Below are 24,406 nucleotides of genomic sequence, written 5' to 3' on the forward strand. Positions count from 1 at the left end.
TCCTTTCTTTCTGTACTGTACCTTTTAGCCCTCCCTCTGCGCATGTGTGCTTTCTCTCTCCCTCCCTCCCTCTCTCAAATAAAATCTTTAAAAAAAATAACAACATTCCATGTGGACTGCAAAAATATGTTGACAGTCCCTGCAACCATTTTTACACTATGAGGTAACAAATAGATAAGCTTTAATTTCTAGAAATTTTTCAGGGATACATCAGTGTTTGATTTTTAATTTTCTGTCTTTGCTGGGTTTTCGTAACAGGATCGTGCCTTCTTTATGAAATAAATTTATGAAGCTTGTCAGCCTTTTTTTATTCTCTATAATAGTTTAAATATAGCAATATGTGTGTTTAGAGAGATTGAAAATATTTAAAATCACAAAAGACAATACATGTTTACTGTATAAATTTTAGAAAATCTAGATAAAAGGAAAAAAAACTTAAAATTCTGCTTGGCCGACATTCCACAGATTACTATAAAGTACCTAGGGAGTGAGGTGCCTGGCTGGTTCCGTCGAAGGAGCACGTGACTCTTGATCTCAGGGATGTGAGTTTGAGCCCCATGTTGGGTGTAGAGATTACCTAAAAGTAAAAAAAAATTTTTTTAAGTACCTAGGGGTAATTAATACTTGATACATATTTAATAACTTAGTAAATGTTGCCTCTTTTTAATAATAATGATAATAATAACAACCAACTATTGTTGAGCTCTATGTTAGGTGATAAAAAAAATCTCTGAGCTCAGAATCAGGGAATGTAGATTTTTGCCTTACTTTTGTGGGCCTTAGTCTTCAGTACCAGAATAGACATCTAGTTCCCTTCTTGTTCTGTTTGCTTATTTTATTTTACGTAAAAATAATCCGATTTTGTTATTTGAAGTGTACCACAAGATACCACTTACTATATCAGGCCACCATCCTCTCTTGTCTCCCTTATGTCTTATGCCACCATGTGATACCGTCATCACTTCTTTGTGTTCTTTTTCTCCTGATTCACGTCTGCCCTTCTTGGACTTGGGGGACTACCCACTGACTACCCACTGACGGTTGAAGCTCAGTGGTGGTGTCCTGAATGGTGTTATGTAGTTCAAGGGTAAAAGTAGGTAAAACAGTGGGACTAAAGCATGTGCATTCGGCATGACTTACCTTCTATTTTTGGGGGAGTGGGGAAGGAGAGAGAGAGAATCCCAAGTAGTCTCCATGCCCAGCGCAGAGCCCAATGTGGGGCTTGATCGCAAGACCCCAAGATCATGACCTGAGCCAAAATCAAGAGTCAGGTGCTTAACAGACTGAGCCACCCAGGCACCCCCTGGCATGATTTAAATTAATATTGTGAAGCCAGTCAAATATTATGAAGTATTGTATAAAGAGATACTCAAATTTTTAAATTCAGAGAAAGAAAGATGGTATCATATTTTTCTTGATAGTCATAAAGGTAGTTCAGAATTAAAAATAACAATATTTGTGTAGGACTTTTCTTTAAAAATGGTTTCTTCTATTTATTCTTGTTTATTCCTGACAAAAATCCTCTGGTGTCCTTTCTGTTTTGTAAATGCCGGAACAGTAAGATCAAATGATTTGTTTAAGGTCACTTAGCAAATAAAGTAGCAAATCTAGAAATCAAACCCAGGTCCTGTCTTTTGTATATAACTATAGTCCTTTAACTAACTGTCCTGTGCTTCTAAATAGAGAAGCTATTTCACACAATTAGACATTTCTCAGTTTATGTAGCTCTTAAATATGGGCATTTGAAAATACATACATATAACCATGACCTCCTATGATTTGAAATGTCAGTGTCGTTTTGCGAATAATGTTAATAGTACAGTATTGATTCTTTAAAATATAGCAACTTGAAAAAAGAAAAGTCCAGGGATTCTTTTGAATTTTGGAAAAAGAATGGTAGTGAATGCTGCTTAACTTCAGAGTCAGACTACTTAGTCTAGGTTAAAGACTACAATTTTGCAGTGCCTTGGAGTGCTAGCAGGTGGCGTGAGTGTACTACATAGCTCTTTCTAAAATACTTCACGAGTTTCTGGCATAAACACTATATAATTTTTGAACATTAAAATGTTAATGTGAATGTAAGTTTTAAAGCAGTTACTGCCATTTTTTTACTACTTCTTACATAAAAACTAGAACACTTAAATTTTTTAAATGGTAAATTTTTAAATTTATTGTTGAACATGATTACATTGAAGGGAGTTTTAAAAGGAAAAAATCATTCAATTCTCGCTTTTCTAATGTAAAAACTGTTCTTTCTCTGTACTGTATCTGTATGCATGCATATGTACAAATATTTTTATAATTATAATGTAGATTAATTTCACTATCTTCTTATAAGTAATTCTTATTGTTAATAATCAGAATTATCGTAAAATTTCTTACTTTATCCCTCAAGCTGCTAACCTGGTTGTTGATACATGTTCTTTTCGGGGGACTGTGGTAATTTGCACTGCCTGCACATAGGACTGTTCTGTGGGGTCGATACTTAATAGTCAAAGTTTTTCCTGCGGATGTTCTTTAAAAGTGTATTTTTATTTATTTGTTTATTTCCTATATTTTTCTGTAGTTCAAATAAAAATTCACAGTGCTTAAAAAAATAATGTATCATTTCTTTTTTTTCATTTATGTGTTCAATTAGCAAATACAGGTCATATGTTCTTTAAGTGCTAGGCCATCGCCAAAAATAGGACAGATACATTCTTACCCTCAAGGGTTTGCAGTCTAGTGGGAAAAATGGGAAAATAAACAAGCTCTTATGCTATAATATCTTGAGGGAAGTGCAGGGTTATTGAAGCTAGAGAGAAGTGGATATGATTTTAAAATCTTATTTAGCCTTTTTTTTCTTCGTATAATTATGGATCTTTCTTGTTCATAATGCTGTTGATGGAAAAACAGTCTGTGGTTTACCTTGTTTAACTGTATTCTAGTATCTAACCTATTTCTCTGTGTCAAGCCTAGTCATCTTTTAGATACCCTCAGCCCATGCCATAATTCTCTGCAAATTAAAAGGTGTCTTCATGTAGTCCAGCATTTCCCAAAATATATTTTAAGGAAGACTAATTCCATGAACCGTGCCTTGAAAAATAGAATATGAGGTCAAATAAATTTGGGAATTGTTACATGAGAACCCTGCATCTTGAATTTCAGAATGCTCATTAGCATATTACCTCTTCTAAGAAATCTTTCTATTCTATAGAACACCCAATTTAACTCTGTACTTTCTGAATGTAGTCAACAGAAATAGCCTTTTTAGAGAAATAATTCTTCTTGGCAGCCGCTGGGACTAGTATTAACATTTTGAGAAATGTTAAGCTGAATTATTTCAAATGTTTAGATCCTTCATGAATGCTATATTCCAGCCTCCATGAGATATCTGTACCTTTTAAAATAAATACCCCTAAACTAGTTGCAATGATAAGGGTCTCATAATTGCATGGTAGAAATATCTTAAAGCCTTTTTGTTTTATCCATTTATTCTTATGGTCCAGCTTTACTAATACTAATTGAGTTTAATTCGTAGTGCTACTCATAAGCTGTAATTTCATTTATTTGAGAGACTTGTTATGGCTTTTTCAGGAAAGGTGCTAATGACCAAAACTTTCAAAGAACTCGAAACAGTTTACTCCCCCTCTCCTTTTTTTCCATGAGTAAGATCAGGCTTCATAATGCATGCCAGTTGCTAACTCTATATAGACAAGTGTGCAGGGTTGCAAAAGTTTTCTTTTTGGTTAGTTTAACGTTAATATAAATAATATTGCTACTGGGTTTTTTTTTTTCCCCACTAAACAAAGTATCTGAAATAATTATTTTCAAATAACTTTTTCTTGTATTTTTAAGGTTAAACTTTCCAATTTGAATTTAGATGATCATGCAAAGAAGAAACTTATTAAACTTGTGGGAGAGCGATACTGCAAGACTACAGATAAACTTACCATCAGAACAGACAGGTAAAGAAAAGTTCAACAGATTGGTCATTGTGTTGTTTTATTGTCTTCCAGTTCCCTGGCAGTCCTTTTCCTAAGAAATGACATTGAAAATCAAGGTAGCCTTTTATATCAACTTATGTTAACGTAATAGGTAAATGACGTTGTCTAGTTCATGTGTTTAATATCTCACACCAGTCTACTGTTGCTGTCCTCTTTATGGACATGGAGAGGCTTGCCTAACTGCCCAGTTAAATTATTGTTATTTTTCAGTCTTGATTCCAATATATCCATGCGTATAAGACACAGGGAAGATGTTAGAAGAGAACAAAAGTATGATTTGCTAGTGATTAAGGTTTAAACAGGCTTTTACAAAGTCAAAGATCTTATAGTTCAGAATTTAAATGATTAAATACAGAAATTTAATTTACCTAGGCAATTTTGTAAATAAGAAGAATTTTGTGAATTTACTTCATAAAGACAGTATTAAATTTACCTCATATAAATTTATAAATTAGGTCATTTGAGGTGAAGAAGGTTTATTGGTATGTTTTTACAAAAGGGTTATTTTCTTTCATTTTGTAGAGGGGGGAAGGGCAAAGGGAAAGGGAGAGAGAGAATCTTAAGCAGGCTCCATGCCCAGCACAGAGCCCGGCACAGGGCTCGATTTCATGACCCCAAGATCATGACCTGAGTGAAGTCAAGAGTCAGACATTTCACCGACTGAGCCACCCAGGTGCCCCAGGGTTATTTTATTTCTGTTGTATCATATTTGGCCGTTTATAAATATGTCAAAATATAAAGACCTGCCTTTAGAGAAAAGCAAGTGGGCAGATATCTTCTCTCCATTCCTATACCGGTTTCAGCACATTTGGAGGTGCCAGTATCAATTAGGTTTTATATCCTCCTTCTTAGTGGTGAGAAGAAGTAGCATGGCATATATAAATGATGGCAACAATGTGTGGGGGTGGAAAAAGCTCGGGAACTCTGGTTTCAGATTATTAATACATGGGGGAAAATAGATTTGAAATACATTAGTAATATTCTTTTTTTACTGTCTTTAGAAAATGTGAAATAATGTTGAGTGTTTTAGTTTGTGCAACTTAAAAAATACCTTTAAAATGTTGCTCTTTGAAATTCTGTAAGTATTTTCGACAATGTGTTTATTCCCTAAGTTTTCAAGTGCCAGTGTGTGTGTGTGTTTTATGGTAGCAACTATTTAGAGAACTGTTAAACCAAAGTATAGAATAAGCAGAGTACAAAGTCATTTGTCATATAATGGTTGGTTTTTTTTAAGATTTTATTTATTTATTTGACAGAGAGAGGGAGAGAGCAAGCACAAGCAGGGGGAGCAGCAGAGGGAGAGGGAGAAGCAGGCTCCCCACTGAACAGAGAGTCTGATGTGGGGCTCGATCCCAGGACCCTGGGATCATGACCTGAGCCAAAGGCAGATGCTTAACTGACTGAGCCACACAGGCGCCCCTGTCATGATGGTTTTATTTTATATTTAGAGAAATTGGAAATAATGATTTCCTTTTCTATATTATTTTATTGATCTAAAAGCAAAACTTGCCATCTCGTATTTATGTAGACGTTTTATCTAATATTAGGTCTTTAATTCCATTTTAAATACAATGACTTCAATACAGCATTGAATAGTGTAGCTCATTTTTTAAAAACTTAGGCTCTGGAGAAATCAAGATGAACATTTTGATTAGCATCTGTCATCAGTCTGTCTCTATTTTTTAAATGAACTCAGTAGATACACTCATACTGTCCAGCAGACTCTTAGGCCTGAGATTGTGAAGGGCACTTGGATTGGACACAGTTATATTAAAAATAGTGTGAAACTATTTTCAGATACAAATAACTCCATTAGTAATGAAAGCAAAGAGAAATTTAAAAAAATACATACAGAATAAATCAAAGCAATACCAGTTTTCAGTAACCTTAAGTAGTGACTGACAAAGACTATTCTTATTCCAAGAACAGAATTTTCCTGAAGGTAGGATGTTCCCTGAAGATAGGGAATACCTGAATATAAGTTATCCTTTGTATTTAGTATTTGTATATTTTGTAAATTATTTTATGTACTGAATTTTTAAAATTTTGACTTCTTCCCTCTCTTTCACTTACAGGTGCCCTTTAAAGAGACAGAATTATGATTATGCAATGTATCTGCTAACAGTTTTATACCATGAGTCTTGGGTAAGTGATTGTGTGTGAATGTTTAATAATTTTGTCAGTGTAATTTAGATGGTGTTAACATTTCAAAGCAGTCTGTGGCCAGTACTCAATTGAGGGTTTAATGAACCACTGAACTACAGCTGTATGAAATGTTATAAATAACTTCTACTGACATTGAAAGTGAGGGCCTTGAAATAGATTACACAGTCCATCTCAGGACCTTACAGAAATGAGATGACTAAATGCCTTTAAAATTCAGAGTTTCTGTCTTTGGTTGGAAGATTTTAAATTTTTTATTATTTTTTTTCTTTTATTTGACTTTGGCTGAAAGTTATCAAAGTTATGGAAGGGAAGCTATCTGTATAACTTGAGAATTTAGAATGCATCCAGTTCAAGTAAACTGCATAACAAAGTCCCAAAACTTTATAAAAAGGTATTTTAAATATTTATTAAAACTTTTAGTTAACATATAGCCCTTCATATGTACATTTCAGTAGCATACATTAGGGACAGTTAAGGGCAATTAATTATTTAAACCGTATTAAAAATAGTCTTGTGTCTGACTGCGTTTATTGGGTTTTAATGTAAGCATACACGTTTGTTTATAAGGAAGTGTTTGCTGTGCTTGAGCATTAACTTACCTAATTCAGAGTTGGTATCGAATATGTTTGTGTAACTCAGAGTTTTAAGTATTATTTTTAAAAATTAAAATAATTTTAAATATGCATAAATTAAATTTTTTTGCAGCTTGCCTAACAGACCTGGGACTCAGTAGCATTTTCTATTAGGAACATTTGAAGGAATGGAGATAGGTGGAGAGTGTCACTCTCTTTAGATGTTCGAAGGATTTCATATGAAGGAAGGGTTGGATTTGTTTTTTATGACTTTTAGGGATACAACAAGGTAGAAGCAATAGGGAAACTGACTTTTTCACTGAGTACAAACTTTCTAAGAGAGTCCTCTAAAGATGGATCGGGCTACTTTTAATAGGTAGAGAACATTCCATCCGTTGGCCACTTACTGGGGATATGGTGGTAAAAGGATCACTCTCCTTGGATAGGTAGTTATTAGATGCCCTTGGGAGTCTCCTGCCGTCCCTGAGATATTGTAATTGAGTGAACACATCAGTTGTTCTCCAAACTGCTCACAGCATTCCCTTCATATTAACAGTAAAATTGTAGCACAAGAGCATAAGCGGAAAATAAAATTTTGTTGCTGGGTTAGTAAAGAACAAAAAGTAGCTAGTAGCTTTTCTCTTCTTCTAAGGTGTTCTAATTATCATAATTCATCAGGATTTTCTAGTTCCTGGCTTCAGGAGCAACATCATAATAGCAGTTAATCTCTCTTTCCTGTCAGTTGATTTTATAAATGCCTTTGGCTTAATGTAATTAAGTTCTCTTTTGAACCAGCAACATGGCTGAATTAGTTACAGCTCTATGGCCGATCCTGAAAGAGTTAATACCAAACAATAAAAGCCAACCAGTTCTGAATCTCTTTTGCCAGCAGCCTGTAAAATGAATTTGCCCCAAAGGAAATGACAGGCATAAATAAATTCAGTGAAAGTTGACTTACTGGATTCTTTCTGTGGTTCCATGACATAGAATCCAAACAAGTTTGTATTCTGGATTCACGCAAGTAGCCTTTGATCTTTAATGCTAATTACTTTGATGCCAGAATAAGTAGCCACATACATCTGTCCTAAACAGATATAATTAAAGAATTTCTATATTAAACTTGGCTCTTGATCCTTTCTAAATAAGTACCATCAGTGAAGAAGCTTTAAGAGAATGCAGATGAGCCGTGAAATTTTGCAGAGCTGGTGGAACAGAATTTTTATTGAATCGAAGTTCTTTTTTCCTTCACTTTCCTTCCTTCATGGAATTCAGACGTGAAATTGATGTTACCACCTGGTATTTAATCAGATATTTAAGAGAGCCCCCTTTTAATCCATTTCTTTATTTTTTAACTAGTTTCAGAGTATTTAATACCTAAAAGGTAAGCTGCTCTTAATTTTCTGGCTTTTTAACGTTTTTGTGGAGGTTACCTCTAAGTGTTGAGGGGAAAGTAGTTGGTAGTTTTATGTAGCACACAATTCAGAAACTTCTATGAAAACGTGTTCTTCTAGACTTCAGGATGAGGAAGTTACTGTTGTGCAATTCAAAACAGTCTTAACTTTGGAAGTATCAAAGTAGACTTCAAAAAGCATAGATTTCACATACCATAGATTCAAGCATGGAGGCTTAGCAATGAGTTAAAGAATGGTTATGGCACTGCTAGGAGGTTAAGAGACAGATTTTATACCATTTATCCTTCCTCAGTTCAAAGAAGCAGAGTTGTAGAAATTAGTTTCAGTATTTCTGTATGGCAGGGTTGCAAAGGAGTGAATTAAGTTTTATCCTTTGGAACCTTATAGACCTGGTTTTGAATTCCATTACTTCTTAACTTATGTAGCCTTGGTCAGCCATGTGGCCTCTGAGGTTCAGTTTTCTTCTAAGGGTTTTTGGATAGAATTTGCATGAAATGTCTGGCAGGTAGCGGGCTCTCAATAAATGGTGGCTATTAATATTGTCGTTAATACTAAAAGGAGGACAAATTTATCTTTGGATTTCAAATTCATTTATTCTCATTTAACTTGACAGAGACTTTATATATGTGATCATATCAGTGCCCTGTTGTATTTGAATTTTTAGAACAGGTACCTACTCAACATTCTGGCATGACTGATAATAGCAAAACTTCCTAAATTTTAACTTTGTTGCATGATATTCTTTAAGGCTTCCACAAGTAATTTGGTTAAGAAATGGTCAGGTGAAACATTTTGCAAAGTGATTTGCACAAGAGATAGACACTGGGGGAAGAAAAAAGCACTTTAGAAAATGGAGAGATCTGAAATCAAATTCTAAGGGTTCTTGAGTGATTTTGATGTTTAATTGCTAATAGTTCCTTTTTTAAATTTTAATTTTCTACTGTCTTATTTGGATTTCATGATAGTCTTATTGACAGTCAAAAAAACATCAAGCTTTGGGGCACATGAGTAGCTCAGTAAGTTAAGCGGCTGCCTTCTGCTCGGGTCATGATCCCAGGGTCCTGGGATCAAGCCCCACATCGGGCTCCCTGCTCGATGGGCACCCTGCTTCTCCCCACCTCTTATGTTCGTTCTCTCGCACTCTCTCTCTCTCAAATAAGTAAATAAAATCTTTTTAAAAAAATACATCTAGCTTTGTCATAAATTGGTTCTGAAAAGTCACGTAACAAAAACTTCTAAATCAGATAATTTCACACTCAGAGTTCATTTTTAAAGAGTTCATTTTTGAAGTAAAGAGTTCATTTTAAAGTAAAGAGTTCAGGGATGCCTGGGTAGCTCAGTGGGTTAAGTGTCTGCCTTCGGCTCAGGTCGTGATCCCAGGGTCCTGGGATTGAGCCCCAGTTTGGGTTCCCTGCTCGGTGGGGATCCTGCTTCTCCCTCTCTATCTCAAAAATAAAATCTTTAAAAAAAAAGAAGTTCATTTTTAAAGGGGATCTTATCGCAAAAATATCTGATAAAAATGAAGAGTACTTTTGCAGCTCCATAATCACCATTTAATCTGTTTGTTCTGAGTTCATTGTGATTGCATGTGCTCACATAGACATACATTTCCAGGTTATATTAGAGAACACTTGAATGATGTTTGCAATGTTGTTTACTCTTTCCTGCATTCAATGATGATTTTGTTCTTGTGTATAGGTACAGTGGTAGGTATTACTCAGACTCTAAAAATGAAAGAGCCTCTGCCTTTGGGTACCTTTATTTCTGGAGAGAGCCAATGGTTATAATACAATCTGTTTCACTCGATAATGGAAGTAGGAACACAGTGCTGTGAGAGGCACCAACGAGCATTAATTCTCCCTGGAAGCTTTACAAGAAGTGGTGACTGGTTTTGGAAAATAAGTAGGAGAGAGCAGGCAGAAGTTTGGTGTGGCCAGGGTGTAAGAGTGCACAGGGCAAAGGTAAGGAGGTAAGACCAGAAAAGCAAGTCAGAGCCAGACTGTGAACAGGTTGTATAGCTTATTTCCAGAGTGTAGATTTGTATCCAAAGGGCAAAATTGAGCCGAGGTAGTATTTTACTAGTTGTTTGAAAAGGTACCTCTTTCACTTTTTTAACGCTTATGAAATAGTAAACCATCCATATGGCAAATGTCGGGTGTGCTTTCATTAAAATGAACTATTTATTGATTGATGGGTGAATATTTACTGGTTGCCTATTATTTGCTTGGTGTTGTGGCACATGGGGATTAATATATAAGATGCAAGACTTTGTCTTTTCCATTGAGGAAAACTAGTAGAAACAAGATTTAGTAGTAAATATTACAAAAGTGTTGTTGTGTAGTATACTATTTAATTTTTAATTTTTTCTACTTATTATAATATCCTTCAAGGCTTTAATTGATACCTGCTTTGAGTCTATTTTTTGTGATATAATTCATGTATAACATTATATTAGTTTCAGGTGTACAGCATAATGCTTCAATACATACATATATTGTGAAATGATCACAATATGTCTAGTTAACATTCATCACTACACATAGTTACAAATGTTTTTTTCTTGTGATGAGAACTTTTGAAATTTACTCTCTTAGCTACTTTCAAATATACAGTACGGTATTATTGACTATAGTCACTATGGTGTATATTACATCCCCATGATTTACTTTATACCTCGAAGTTTGTACCTTTTAACCAGCTTCACTCATTTTGCCCAACACCAGCCTCTGGCAACCACCAATTTGTTCTCTAGGAGTTGAGGCTTTTTAGATTCCACATGTAAATGAGATCATATGGTATTTATCTTTCTCTGACTTTTTTCACTTAGCATAATGCCTTCAGGATCCATTCGTGTTGTCACAGAAGGCAGGAGTTCCTTCTTTTTTATGGCTGAATAATATTCCATAGTGTATATGTATGTGTGTTTCCACAGACACACTTAACTCTTTATCCGTTTGTCAGTGGGCACTTACGTTATTTCCGTGTCTTGGCTATTGTAAATAATGTTGCAGTGAGCTTGAGGGTGCAGATATCTTTTCAGGTTAATGTTTCATTTTCTCTGGATACATACCCAGAAGTGGAATTGCTAGATCTGATGATCGTTCTATTTTTAATTTCTTGAGGAACCTCTGTACTGTTTTCCACAGTGGCTGTACCAATTTACATTCCCACCAACAGTGCATAAGGATTCCCTTTTCTCCACATCCTTACCAATAATTGTCATTTCTTGTCTTTTTGAGAAGAACCATTTTAACAGGTGTGAAGTGTTCTTTCATTGTGCTTTTGATTTGCATTTCTCTGATGACTGATACAGAGCATCTTTTTATGTGTCTTTTGGCCATCTGTATGTCTGGAAAAATGGGTATTCAGATGTTCTCATTTTTTAATTGTTTTTTTTGTGTGTGAGTTGTTAAGAGTTCTTTATATATTTTGGATATTAACTCAACAGATGTATTTGAGCCTCTTATTCTTTGTGTAACTCCTACTTCACATAAATAGCAAGTTATACTCTTCTATATTGGTTTCTAGGGCCCTTGACTACAGACAGTTGTGCCATGGACTGTTTTCCATGTGTGTTTTTGTTGTTCCATGTATGTTTTGTCTTTCTAACTAATCATAAGGTCCTCATTAGCATGTTATCCAATCTTACTGTATTTTGTTCTTCAGAGTATCTAGGTCAGTGCTAAATGAGAACACTAAATGTTTAGTAACAGCTGTCCTTTGGTTTAGATTTCCATAGACTTTCGAAGTAGAAGGTTTTCATCTTCAAAAGTAACGTGACAAAGTAACAAACTCCCTTTTTAGTAATATAAAATATAGCATACTTGTTAAATGTTAGCAATAATAGTTTACTGGTGTAGATTAATAATGATCTATTAATAAATTATTAATAATCAACAATCATAATTGTGCCCAGTTTATAAGACATATCTTTGCAACAGTTTGAGATACTTAATTTTCATGGATGTATGATTTATATGTAGATTAGGTTTGTTTTTCATTTGATTATGTTTTTTCAAATACTTAAAAAGTATTCTTAATTCTTCATTGTTTTGGAAGTTTGCTACAAATGTTTGCTTCTATGAGTTTATTTCCTGATGCTAATTTATATTTAACAATGTTAATATCCTCTATTTTTTAGAAAAATAATGGCTGCTCTAACAGTGTGCATCTCTTTAATGTGAAATGTATTTATGCATAAACTTCTATGTAATCTAATTATGCATAAACTAATATTATAGTGTTTATTAAAGAAAAAATAACACATTAATTGAATTCCCATGATGAGTCTGAGTATTTGTAGTAGACGAGTAACAGTAAAGGGTGCCCACTTGCTACCTTTTCCTTGATTCCAGGCAAATAGCACATCTGGCCTTTGTTTTATTTAGTATTATTATTATTATTATTTTTAGAGAGGGAGCAGAGAGGCAGAGGGAGAGAGAAAGAATCTTAAGCAGGCTCCACATCCAGCGCCAAGCCAGGTGTGGGGCTTCATCTCACAACCCTGAGATCATGACCTGAACCAAAATCAAGAGTGGGACACTTAACTGACTGAGCCACTGAGGCTCCCCTTGGCCTTTGTTTTTAAGAGAAATTTTTAGGGTTGCTCTGATAGTCACCTGTGTCTCTTTTTTTAATCTGTGCTTTCTAAATGATCACCTTTGATGAAAGTAAAAAGGAAACCAAAAAGGGGTTCAGGGGTGGGAGAAGAGCTCCATTTTTTTTTTTTTTTAAGATTTTGTTTATTTGTTTGAGAGAAAGATAGGAGAGATGCAGCCTGAGCAGGGGAGGGCGGGGAGGGGAGAGAGGGAGAAGCAGGCTCCCCGCTGAGCAGGGAGCCGGCTGCAGGGAGCCGGATGCGGGACTCTATCCCAGGACCCTAGGATCATGATCTGAGCCAAAAGCAGACGCTTAACCAATTGAAACACCCAAGTGCCCTGAGGAGCTCCGTTTTTGTAAGTGCTTTAAAATACTGTCTTTTTTCTTAACACAAAAGCGTTTCCATTCTAAATTAGTACTGACTTTGAAGATCAGAAATCAGATTTCTCTGTTACAACCTCTTCATGATATAAATTGAGAAATCAAGATTTAGAGGAGAGATACGTACTTCGCTCAAGGTTACAGAGTTTGTTAGCTGAGGGACTCAAGACTTGAACTGCAGCTTCAAAGTTTCATATTCTTCCCATGGTATCATATTATTTAGTGTTATTCAACTTTGACTTCTATTAAAAAGATTATGAAATAAGAGATGAAATCAAACCTGAACTTTAGCTGCTAGTTTACTGTCTTCTCAAACTGAACAATTGACAGTTATCTCCAGGGGCGCCTGGGTGGCTCAGTTAGTTAAGCTTCTGCCTTCAGCTCAGGTCATGATCCCAGCATCCTGGGATGGAGGCCCGCATCGGGCTCCCTGCTCAGCGGGGGAGAGCCTGCTTCTCCCTCTCCCTCTGCTCCTCCCCCTGCTTGTGCTCTCTCTTTCTCTCAAATAAATAAAATCTTAAAAAAAAAAAAAAAAGAAAGAAAGAAAATTTATCTCCATAACCTGTTTTCGGCTGGGGGTTGCATTAGACTTACCTCAGCTTTTTTAAAACTACAGATAATATGAATTCTACGGAATTGAAATCTCTAGTGGTGAGACTCCAGAGGGTTTCATTTTAAAATCTCCACAAGTGAGTCTGATGTAAGTTCTGATTGTGAGTAATTTCCCAATCTTTGCGTCTTGTTAAAGAAACTGATTAGAAGGCTGGTGTATCTCTTTAAGATGGTTTTTGTTTATGTATCTAGTATCAGAGCTAAGGGTGCGAGATGGGAATTAGAATGAGAAGGGCAAGAAAATTTGTCTGTCATACAAAGAGACTTTTTTGGCTTGGTGTGTTAGGCAGTAGGCAGCTGTTCTAGATTCTTGGATGATGGTGCAATGAAGGTGACACTTCTCATATCTCTTTGCTGTCAGGCAAGACGTCCAGTTACATCCTTTAAAACTATTTTCTCCTCTTGATCCCTACTGTTGCCACCCTAATATGAGTCTTTATCATCTTTTAACTGTAATAGCCTTATTGATTTTCCCCTCTCATCCCTCTTCTGGATTGCTGTTAAAGTCATTGTTTTTAAAAAGCAAGTCTGTTGTGTCATATTCCTTTATAAAGTCCTTCAGTCAGTGGTTCCCTATTACCAGGATAAAATCTGAACTACTTAGCCTGTCTATTCACAACAGTTTGCCACCTCATTAGCAGTCACTCCGAAAATATAGGCTATATATTCTATAGCTCAGCCATAATGAACATAATGTGTTCTTTTATAACTTTGCATATGCTGTTCTTTCTGCTTATGATCCCTTGTTCAGATTGATCAGCCTTACAAATTCATATGAATCTTTTAATACACTTCAGCTATAACCTATTTTAGAAGTTACCTGTGCATCCTTTTTCCCCTCCTCCTGTTAGCATTCTTCTTATTTCTTTTATGGTAATTGTCCATATACATGTCTGGTTGACCCCGTTAGACCGTGAGATTGCTGAGGGTGAGGACTGTATGTTTCATTTATTGTTGTATTCCCAATGTCTGCCAAAACAGCATTCAGTAAATTTTTTAAAAAACAATCTGAATTAAATTGAGTTCCTTGACATATTCAGTTAAACATTGGCCATGGTAACTGAAAGAACTGGCAGTAGTTTTTGTTGTTGTTGCTGTTGTTGTTGTTGTTGTTAATCCATTATGGATATTTACCTCTTCTTATTTTTTATGATTTTCAGATAACTTGGATTTTTTTCTAATGGTTAAACTGTTTTTCCTCATATAGCACAATGCCTTACTTGTAATCATGAGAAGTGGAATATTACTATGATTCATGTTCTAGGCAAAGGGAGCTGTAAATAAGATGGTAGAAGGTGACAGCTTTGTGTGCTCAGCGGAACAGCTATTTCTTTGCCTTCTGTTACATCAGAATACACGGACCAGTGCATGAATGCAGTGCTTTTCTTTGTTTTGAATTTATGCTTACAAGGGAAAAAAGGTGATAGGTTCTATTAAATTATTCTTTTGTTCTTTATATGCTTTTTTACAGTGTCTCTGTGTTCCTTGGAATATGTTGTTCTACCACTAACAAGCAGTATGATTTGTGGCACTAACAGCAATTATTTAACTGCTCTGTGCTTCAGTCTTTGGGTCTGTAAAACAGATAGTGATAGTACTACCTCATAAGGTTGTTACGGAAGTTAAGTGAGTAATGTATGTAAGGTGCTGACGTACATAGTAAGTGTTCTAAAGTAAGTATTCTAATAGCTGTTCAGACTCATCCCATGCTACTTACCTCACCTTGGCCTTCATTCAGTTCCCTGAATGTACTGACCTCTTTGCTACCTCCAGGTCTTTGTGGATGCGCTTTTGTTTGCTGGTATCACAGTCTTCCATCTGACTGGCTCCTACTCACCTCCGGATTTCCTACTAGACTGGCAGTTCCAGGACAGCTCAGTGCCTGCCTGGCACAGTAGTTGTGCAATAAATATTTATTGAGTGAATGAATAATTGAGCCGGTTGTAGAAAAGAGAACAGATTATGTGGAATGGAAGATTGCTTCCTCTAGGGTTATAGTTAGAGTAGATTCTCTTATTGTAGGCAGGGAAAAAGAGAGAGCCCAGACATATGTTTATGTATCATACACAGACTCACACTTACAAATTAAGTGCTAAAATTATAAATGTTAAGTGGTTGAAGTATTAAAATAGGAGTCTACAGGTTAATCAAACTCTTTGCCTAAATGGTGATCAATTTGAGCTTAGTGGTATTTTTAATTGCCACCCAGTAATTTGAATATGCTATTATTTATATTTTAAAATTAATACATTCCAACTACACTTCAAAAAAAGAAACTCTTGGGGCACCTGGGTGGCTCAGTCAGTTAAGCATCTGCCTTCGGCTCAGTCATGATCTCGGGGTCCTAGGATCCAGCCCTGAATCAGGTTTCCTGCTCAGTGAGGAGTCTGCTTCTTACTCCCACTCCCTTTGCCCCTCCCCACCCCTTGTTCTCTCTCTCTCTCATAAATAAATAAAATCTTGGAAAAAAAACACTCTTAACTGCCTACTTCAATTCTGGATATGATTTTAGAAGCTAAAAGTTAGACAGCAAATTATAAGATAGGGTGCAAAATTGTAAATAAAATTTAATCATTGCAGTGTTTTTAAAAATGGGTATAGAAGGACATGTGCCGAATGTCACTAGTATTGATTAGTTTCTTGGTTTTTTTGTTTGCTATAATTTTGTAGAATTATAGATTATTTTTTTCCTTTGAATATTGCATCAGAATTCAGTTCTTGATTATTATCCTTCTGGTATTAACCCTGTATTTTTAGAGGCCCTTAATGTAGCATTGAATTTTCTGCATAAAGACACTGAAGTTAAAATTTTTTGTTTGTTTGTTTTAAAAAGGAAACTGTTCCTAAAAGGCCATCTGAAGTCACATAAATGTAAAAATCTTACTTCAAAATTGCTATCTTATTAGGTATAACATCTTGGGAAGATGCTGCTTATTTATAAAAAATACTGAGCCACTTTAACTATAAAATTTCTAACTGTAATGTGTATGCCATGTTTCTAGAAATGTCTGCTATATGTTTTAGTCCAAATCAGTTAAATTTAATTGATTCCCAAGTTTTGTCCTTACCTTTTTTCCTCATTCTGTACCTTCTTCCAGGTGATGTAAATTATCTTGTATATGCCAACAACTCTATAAGCTCTTTTTAACCTCAAGCGCCCTTATTATTTGATACCCCCTTGTTGTAAGTCCTAGAAACTCACTCAAGCTAGCCTAAGCTGAAGATAGAAGGGCAAGGATGCCACAAGATCTCAGGAATGGGCAGGAACAGAAACTAGGACAGTGTGGGAGCTGTTTTTTATTTTTGGACTCTGTTACTTTATAGGCAACTACCTTATTCTTTTCTCTCCAAAGATTGATTTCCTCTCCTCCTCCAGTCTCTGTGTCAGAAAGCATGACCTTGACTGTTTCAGGGTCGATAGGATTAGTCATCCTCAGGGGAGAGGGGAATAAAAGGGGAGAAGGTACAAAACTAAAACAACTAAACTAAATTTAATTCTGTCTTTGGATTCAAGCTACAAGGAAGGGACTCTTGCTTCTGGGCGGGATGATACCAGGGAAACACCTGTCAGGAGCCAAAAATCTGCACACAAGGCATTGCCTGTTGATAGAGTGAATGAACTGAATGAATGAATGAACTGACCAAGATTAGGTGCTCATGAATTAAAACACCACAATAATGTTATTGTGATTATGATTTTTTAAATGGCCCCTTTTTAAAAAAAAAAAAGAAAAATACCAATATATTATGGATGAAATGATATAAAGTCTGCAGTTACCTCCATAATAATTCAGTGAGGGCATGGTAAGGGGGCAGTGGATAGAGACATATATATGAAACTAGATTGCCATGAATTGAGCTCAGGTCATGATCCCGGAGTCCCAGGATCGAGCTTCGCATTGGGCTCCCTGCTCAGCCAGGAGTCTGCTTCTCCCTCTGCCCCTCACCCCACTCATGCTCTCTCTCTCTCTTGCTTTCTCTCTCTGAAATAAATAAATAAACTTTTTAAAAAGAGAGAGACTGGTTGATGGGTACATGAGAGTTTACGTAGTGCTATTTTCTTTCCTTTTGTATGTGTTTGAAATTTTCTGTAATAGACTCCTTTAAATCACAAAAACAAAATGTATTTAGCCTCATAGAAAATGATTAGCTTAGAAGTGGCTCAGTCGGTTGAGTTGAGTGTTGGACTCTTGATTTTGGCTCAGGTTGTGATCTCGGGGTCATAGGATTGAGCCCCCAGTCAGGCTCCATGTTCAGCACTAAGTCTGTTTGTCCCTCTTCCTCCGCTCCTCCCTCTGTTTACATGCGCCCTCTCTCGAAAGAAAGAAAGAAAATTAGGGAAAAAAAAGAAAATGATTAGCTTATAATTGGATTTTGTTCCACTGTCAGTATTATTGGATTTGAATAATGAGGTAGTTTTTGGTTTTGCCAGCCCCGTTTTTTATTTCACCTGAAGGGTACTTTCAGCAGATGCCTAATACGAGCAAGCATAAGTACCCTTTTTCTAAAATATTTGGATATGAAAACATTAGTTTTTAGCTAGGGTGCCTAGAGGCATCCTGCTTCTCCTAGTACTGCCTAGCACATAGTAGGTTCTCAGTTAATGTTTTTTGAGAGTCCAGGAGCAGTCACAAACCAAAAGGGAGCTTTGTCTATTGAGCTCTTTTCTTGCAATTTATTTGTTGAAGAAATCTTGGTTTTTTATTTGCTGTCGGTTTTCTCATCATTTGAATTTTGCTGATTGTATCACCATAGTATATTTTTTTAAATTGGTAGTTGTATCTAGAGGCTTAATCAAATTCTATTTTGATTTTTTTTTAAACAACTGCATAATTAATACTGTGTTCTTCCACCAGGGAGTACATGGTATCTGATTGTTTCTGTGAATTTAGCACCATAACTTTCTTAAGTTAGAAGTTACAGAAAAATTATGTTTTTGATAGTGAAAATTATAGCTTTTTAAATAAATAAACTTATTTAAGAAACACTGATCCAGACTAAATTTCCCAAAATCTGTTATTACAAACTTAAAAAAAAAGTTTTAATTTTTATTTGTATAAGACATTGTCTTATTCCATTTAGGCTGCTCTAACACAATACAGACTGGTCTGTTTATAAACAACAGAAATTTGTTTCTTGCTTTTCTGGAGGCTGAGATATATCTAAGATCAAGGCATTGGCAGACTTGGTGTCTAGTGAGGGCTCACTTCCTGTTTCATAAACAGCTGTCGTCTTGCTTTGTCCTCACATGGCAGACGGGGCAAGGGCTTTCTCTGGAATTTCTTTCATAAGGGCATTAATCTCATTCATGAGGGCTTTACCTCATGACCTTAACATCTCCCAAAGACCCTACCTCCAATGCCACCACTTTGGGAGTTGCATTCCAACAAGAATGGGGGGGGGGAGGTGGAGATCCAAGCATTCAGTCTATAAGAAATATGTAAGAGTTGTCCTCCCAGTTTTAGATTTGTTGGAACTTATTAAGTAGAATCACTGGGAATCTTGGAGTTAATTACTAAAATATAAAAAAGATTTCAGAATCTCATAGTTATAATCCCATAATACAGATCTGATATATATAATAATATAGTTTTGTGTTGCTCATTTTTGCATTCACTAATTCTGACTTCTGCTGTATCTAGACTATTTTTAACCCCATCCAATGATTTATTAATTTTAGATATTGTAGTTTTCAATTCCAGATGTTCATTAATTGCTATTTCTTTATGGATACCAGTTCTCTGTTGAAATTCTTCATGATACCAATTCTATGTTGAAATTCTTCATTTTTAATTCATATCGATTGTCTTTTCCTCTTTTTTCCTTAACACATTTATTCTTATTTATTGTCAAGTTCTAGTCTGCTAACTTCAGTATCTGGATCATCTTGAGTTCTGCTTCTATTGTTTGTTTTCCCTTGGTTATTAATTACATTTTTCTTCTCTTCAAATGTTTCACATATCTAGTAACTTTCTTGCATGCTAGACATTGTGTATAAAAGACTCATAGAAGCTCCAACGGCTATCATCCATCAGAAAGAGTTTCCTCTTTTTTCTTTCAGGCAGAGAGGGTTGGGGATATACATTTAATCCTTTCATTATTTAACTAGACCAAGGCTGGACTGCAGTTTTTGTAAGATTTAGTCCAGCTCTGATTTGTTCCTTTTCCTTAGGCATAACCTTCAAGGCTTTTGATTGGGACCTTGGCAAGTCAGCTTCCACATCTACTGAAGAGTCATTTGTACTCTTCAGAAATCCTGAGCTTAGCTTGGTAACCTCTAACCTTGCAGCAGAATCTGGCAGGTGTTTTAAAAGGGAGATTGGTTGTATGTTAAAACACAACTTCCTCCCTCTAGTGGAGCTTTGTCTCCTAAACACTATGAGATGATAGGGGATTTTACTCTGCTTTTTAGAGGCCTGATTCTGACTCCCCAATTTCCCATAAGTAACCCCAGAACTAAAACCAGTCATGTTTAGGGCTCTTCAGTTCCATTCTGTGTTACTTCTCTTTTCCCAAGTAGAATCCTGCATGAGCCAAGTGCCAGTCTTACACAGAATCAGAAAGTGCCCTCAGGAAAGAAAAGGGTTGGGGAATTGCAGAAGGTTCCTCCTCATATCCTTGCAGCCTGGAATTCACATTCATCTAGTCATCACTGATTCTGTAACTCTGATATCTTTTTTTTTTTTAAGATTTTTAAATTTATTTTAGAGAGAGTGTCAGAGCAGGGGGAGGGGCAGAGGGAAAGATAGAATCCCATGCAGATTTCCTGCTGAGCAGGGAGCCCAGTGTGGGGCTCGATCCCAGGACCCGGAGATCATGACCTAAGCTGAAACCAAGAGTTGGATACTTACCTGACTGAGCCACGCCAGCACTCCTGTAACTCTCTGATATCTTTCAGATTTCGGAGGGGGTGGTGGCCATTTACAATTGACCCATGGACAATGCAGAGATTAGAGATGCCAACTCCCCTTAGTCAAAAATCTGTATAACTTTTGGGGCGCCTGGGTAGCGCAGTCGTTAAGTGTCTGCCTTCGGCTCAGGGCGTGATCCCGGTGTTCCGGGATCGAGTCCCATGTTGGGCTCCTCCGCTGGGAGCCTGCTTCTTCCTCTCCCACTCCCCTACTGTGTTCCCTCTCTCGCTGGCTATCTCTCTGTCACATAAATAAATAAAATCTTAAAAAAAAAAAAATCTATATAACTTTTGACTCCCCCCAAACTTAACTACTAATAGCCTACTGTTGATCAGAAGCCTTACTGATAACATAAACAGTTGATTGACATATTTTGTATGTTATATGTATTATATACTATATTTTTATAATAAAGTAAGCTAGAGAAAAGAAAATGTTATTAAGAAAATCATAAGAGAAAATAGTTACTGCACTGTATCAAAAAAAAAAAATGTGTGTGAGTGGACCCATGAAGTCGAAACCCATGTTGTTCAAGGGTCCCCTGTACTTGTCTTTATTCTAGTTAATAGAGCAGAGGCATGATGTGACTTATTACATCGTGTTTGAAAGTGGTAATCATAATGTAAAATTAAAAGAATAATTTTGATGTTTTTTCCCCCCAAGGATCTTATTTTATTTATTTTAGAGAGAGCATGAGCAGGGGGAGGGGCAAAGGGAGAGGGAAAGAGAGAATCTCAAGCCGACTCTGAGCTGAGCATAGAGCCTGATGTGGGGCTCTATCTCATGACCCTGAGATTATGACCTGAGCTGAAATTAAGAGTTGGACACTTAATTCACTGAGGAACCGAGGGGCCCCCAAGGATTTTATATTTATACCTCTCAGAAATGAAAAATATTCTAACATAATAAGCATTATGGACAGTATTATTTTTATATCATTGACAAAGATTAGAAGATGTTTTAGAATAGCTTCTTAATATATCATTTATAGACCAGCATCTCTTCCAGTTGGTTCTGTTCTCTCTTCACTGACAAGCTCTATTTGGTTGACACTCATCTGTGAAAACATATATTAATGACTAGAAAAGATTTCCCTCAAAAAGTAAATAGATTGATAATATAATTCGCTCTTATTTTTCCTGCTTAAAAAACAGAGACATTCTGGGGCGCCTGGGTGGCACAGCGGTTAAGCGTCTGCCTTCGGCTCAGGGAGTGATCCCAGCGTTATGGGATCGAGCCCCACATCAGGCTCCTCCGCTATGAGCCTGCTATTTCCTCTCCCACTCCCCCTGCTTGTGTTCCCTCTCTCGCTGGCTGTCTCTCTCTGTCAAATAAATAAATAAAAATCTTTAAAAAAAAAAAAAACAGAGACATTCTAAAGATGTTGTAAAGATCTTTTCTTACACTTAACATAGAACTTCTAAAAGGTATATTTCCTTTTCTTCACATGAATGCTATTGTGTGTGTGCGTGTGTGTGTGTATGTGTGTTTTCTAATCTACATCTCATTAGACATAAAAAGCCATATACCCAAAGGAGACTGCAGGAAACCTGGAGCTAATTTAGTTATTTTTGAGAATAGCAATTAACTGGGAAAATTAAATCTAATCAGTGAAACATTTATCAAAAAGACATGAAGTAACAAGCATCATGAAAAGCAATACCTTTATATCAGTGATAAGAAATAAAGACCTCTTGTTTCTGTAACTATTTTATCTAAACATAAAAATCAGTAATAGAATTTTCTGAGTGGGAATAACATTTGGACAATTGGGTGTGTGTTTATATTTACCTCGAAAGTTTCAATTTACTATTTGATAGGGGTAATGATGCCCTTGACGTAGAAACATATTTTGTAGGTAGGCTAACAAGGATTTGAATCCCACTCTCTTTCATTCATATTTTTTTTTCTTTCTATAAAGATTTTATTTATTTATTTGACAGACAGCCAGCGAGAGAGGGAAGACAAGCAGGGGGAGCGGGAGAGGAAGAAGCAGGCTCCCAGCGGAAGAGCCTGATGTGGGGCTCGATCCCAGGACTCTAGGATCACGCCCTGAGCCGAAGGCAGATGCTTAATGACTGAGCCACCCAGGCGCCCTATCTTTCATTCATCTTAATAAGCTGTGTTATTAGTAGCAAGCATTTATTTAGTGTTCACTATGAGCCAGATGCTCTAAGTACATGGATATTCCTTACCTCTTTTAATCCACAGAACAGGCCTTGGAGTTGCTTCTAGAAATGCAAGCCTGTCACAGTAGTAAGTGATGAAGCTAGCATCTAAACTGAGTTCTGTAAAACACCAAAGCCCATATTAAATATTGTATCATACCACCTCCCTGTGTGATCTTGAGCAAATCACACATATACATCCCCTAACTCTGAAACCCAAAAAGCTTTGGAACCTGCTAGTCTTTTCATAACTTATTTGGTGGCAAAATGAGACTTGAATGGTTAAAAAGCTATTTATAGCCTTTGTTTATCCCACTCAGTGTGACTGTGCATACATGTTGCTGCGAAGATGGTAATGTATTTGATTTAGGGAGTGCTGCTGTGGATCTTCTCTGGAAATATTACAAAATATATGCTATATGCACTATGTTGACTTTCTAAAATACAAAAAATTCTGAAATCTGAAGCATTCCCAGATGGCTGTGGCCCCGTTTCACTTCCACAACACTGGATGTTAGATGTTAACATCTAACCCAGTGGGTTTTAATAAGAATTATATGAAATAATATATGTAAGCATTTAAGGTCCATGGCATGTAAGTATTTAATTTATTGGTACTGTTACTATCATTTTCTTGGAGTTTATATTCAGTTGTGCAGAGTTTGGATCCTAACGTTAGAATTGTTGAAAACATGAGTTTTGTTTTGCTTGCAGCTGAAGCCTGACACTACTTTGTATCTGAATAGGATTCATAGGAAGCCATGCCTTCTACAGAATGTAGTTACTTTCTCTTACCATTGACTGTTTAAAACAGAAGTAATTTTCCTGTAAATGTACGTTATCCCTTAGTGCAGGATTTCCCAACCGTTTTTGTATCACTACACACACTACACACACACTTTACTGAGATAAATGAAGGAGGAGGGTGCTCGTGCTCCTCCAGGCTCACCTGGCCACCTGAGGGCTGAGGAAATCAGTATCTTGGCTCACCTGTTACGCTTTGGCAAAGCAGTCTAGAATCATATATGCCAAATGTAAACGGAAGATAAATGAAATGTTGGAAATTACTAGTGAATTTACTTTGGTTACCTCTTCTCTTTAAGTATTTCAAAGTAGGTAAGAAAATCCACATAAACCTAGGTGAAAGTTATAATTTTTTAAATAATTAATATCTTAATTGCTTCTCTTAGTTGTCTTCTAGCAGTCAAGAATGAAATAATTAGGAATTTTTTAAAAAGGTATGAGGTAGATTGTTTTACTTAATACTTTATAGAATGTATTTATTGGCATCTTAAAGATACTTCATTTGTAAGTTAGAATTATGAAGGAACTATGACACTGTCTTAGCATTTAAAGCACTTCCAAGAGTAGATTTAATTTAGGGCATTTTTTTTTTAAGGGACTGACATTTACTTCTTCTCCAAGTATTACAGTAAAAATTAGGTGGGGTAGGATAATTTTGTCAGTTTTCTTTTTAATGTAAAATTCAGAGTTTGGCCATTAGAAGTTATTTGCAACAGGCTTGTACACACAGGAGACAAGAAGTTGTTTCACATTATCCAACCATCCTGTCCCTCAGCCAAGGCTATAGCCTCAGTA

General features: G+C 36.1%; 1 protein-coding gene across 5 annotated transcripts in view; it reads left to right on the top strand.

The window, feature by feature from the left end:
• Positions 1-24,406, top strand: part of MRPS35 (mitochondrial ribosomal protein S35) — a 57,756-nt gene that overhangs the window by 20,778 nt on the left and 12,572 nt on the right. For 4 of the 5 annotated variants that reach the window (XR_015721661.1, XM_045811754.2, XM_087855727.1 and 1 more), the window contains exons 6-7: positions 3,838-3,947; positions 6,062-6,131. Coding sequence is in view for 4 of the 5 variants with exons in the window: in XM_045811754.2 (XP_045667710.2) it covers positions 3,838-3,947; positions 6,062-6,131 (180 nt within the window). In the remaining variant the exon portion in view is untranslated. The remainder of the gene's footprint in view (positions 1-3,837; positions 3,948-6,061; positions 6,132-24,406) is intronic. The other variant, XM_087855726.1, reaches the window with a different exon arrangement.

The sequence above is a fragment of the Ursus americanus genome, chromosome 25 (genome assembly GCF_024610735.1).
Source record: "Ursus americanus isolate L20-20 chromosome 25, mUrsAme1.1.p, whole genome shotgun sequence".
Taxonomy (NCBI): Eukaryota; Metazoa; Chordata; class Mammalia; order Carnivora; family Ursidae; genus Ursus; species Ursus americanus.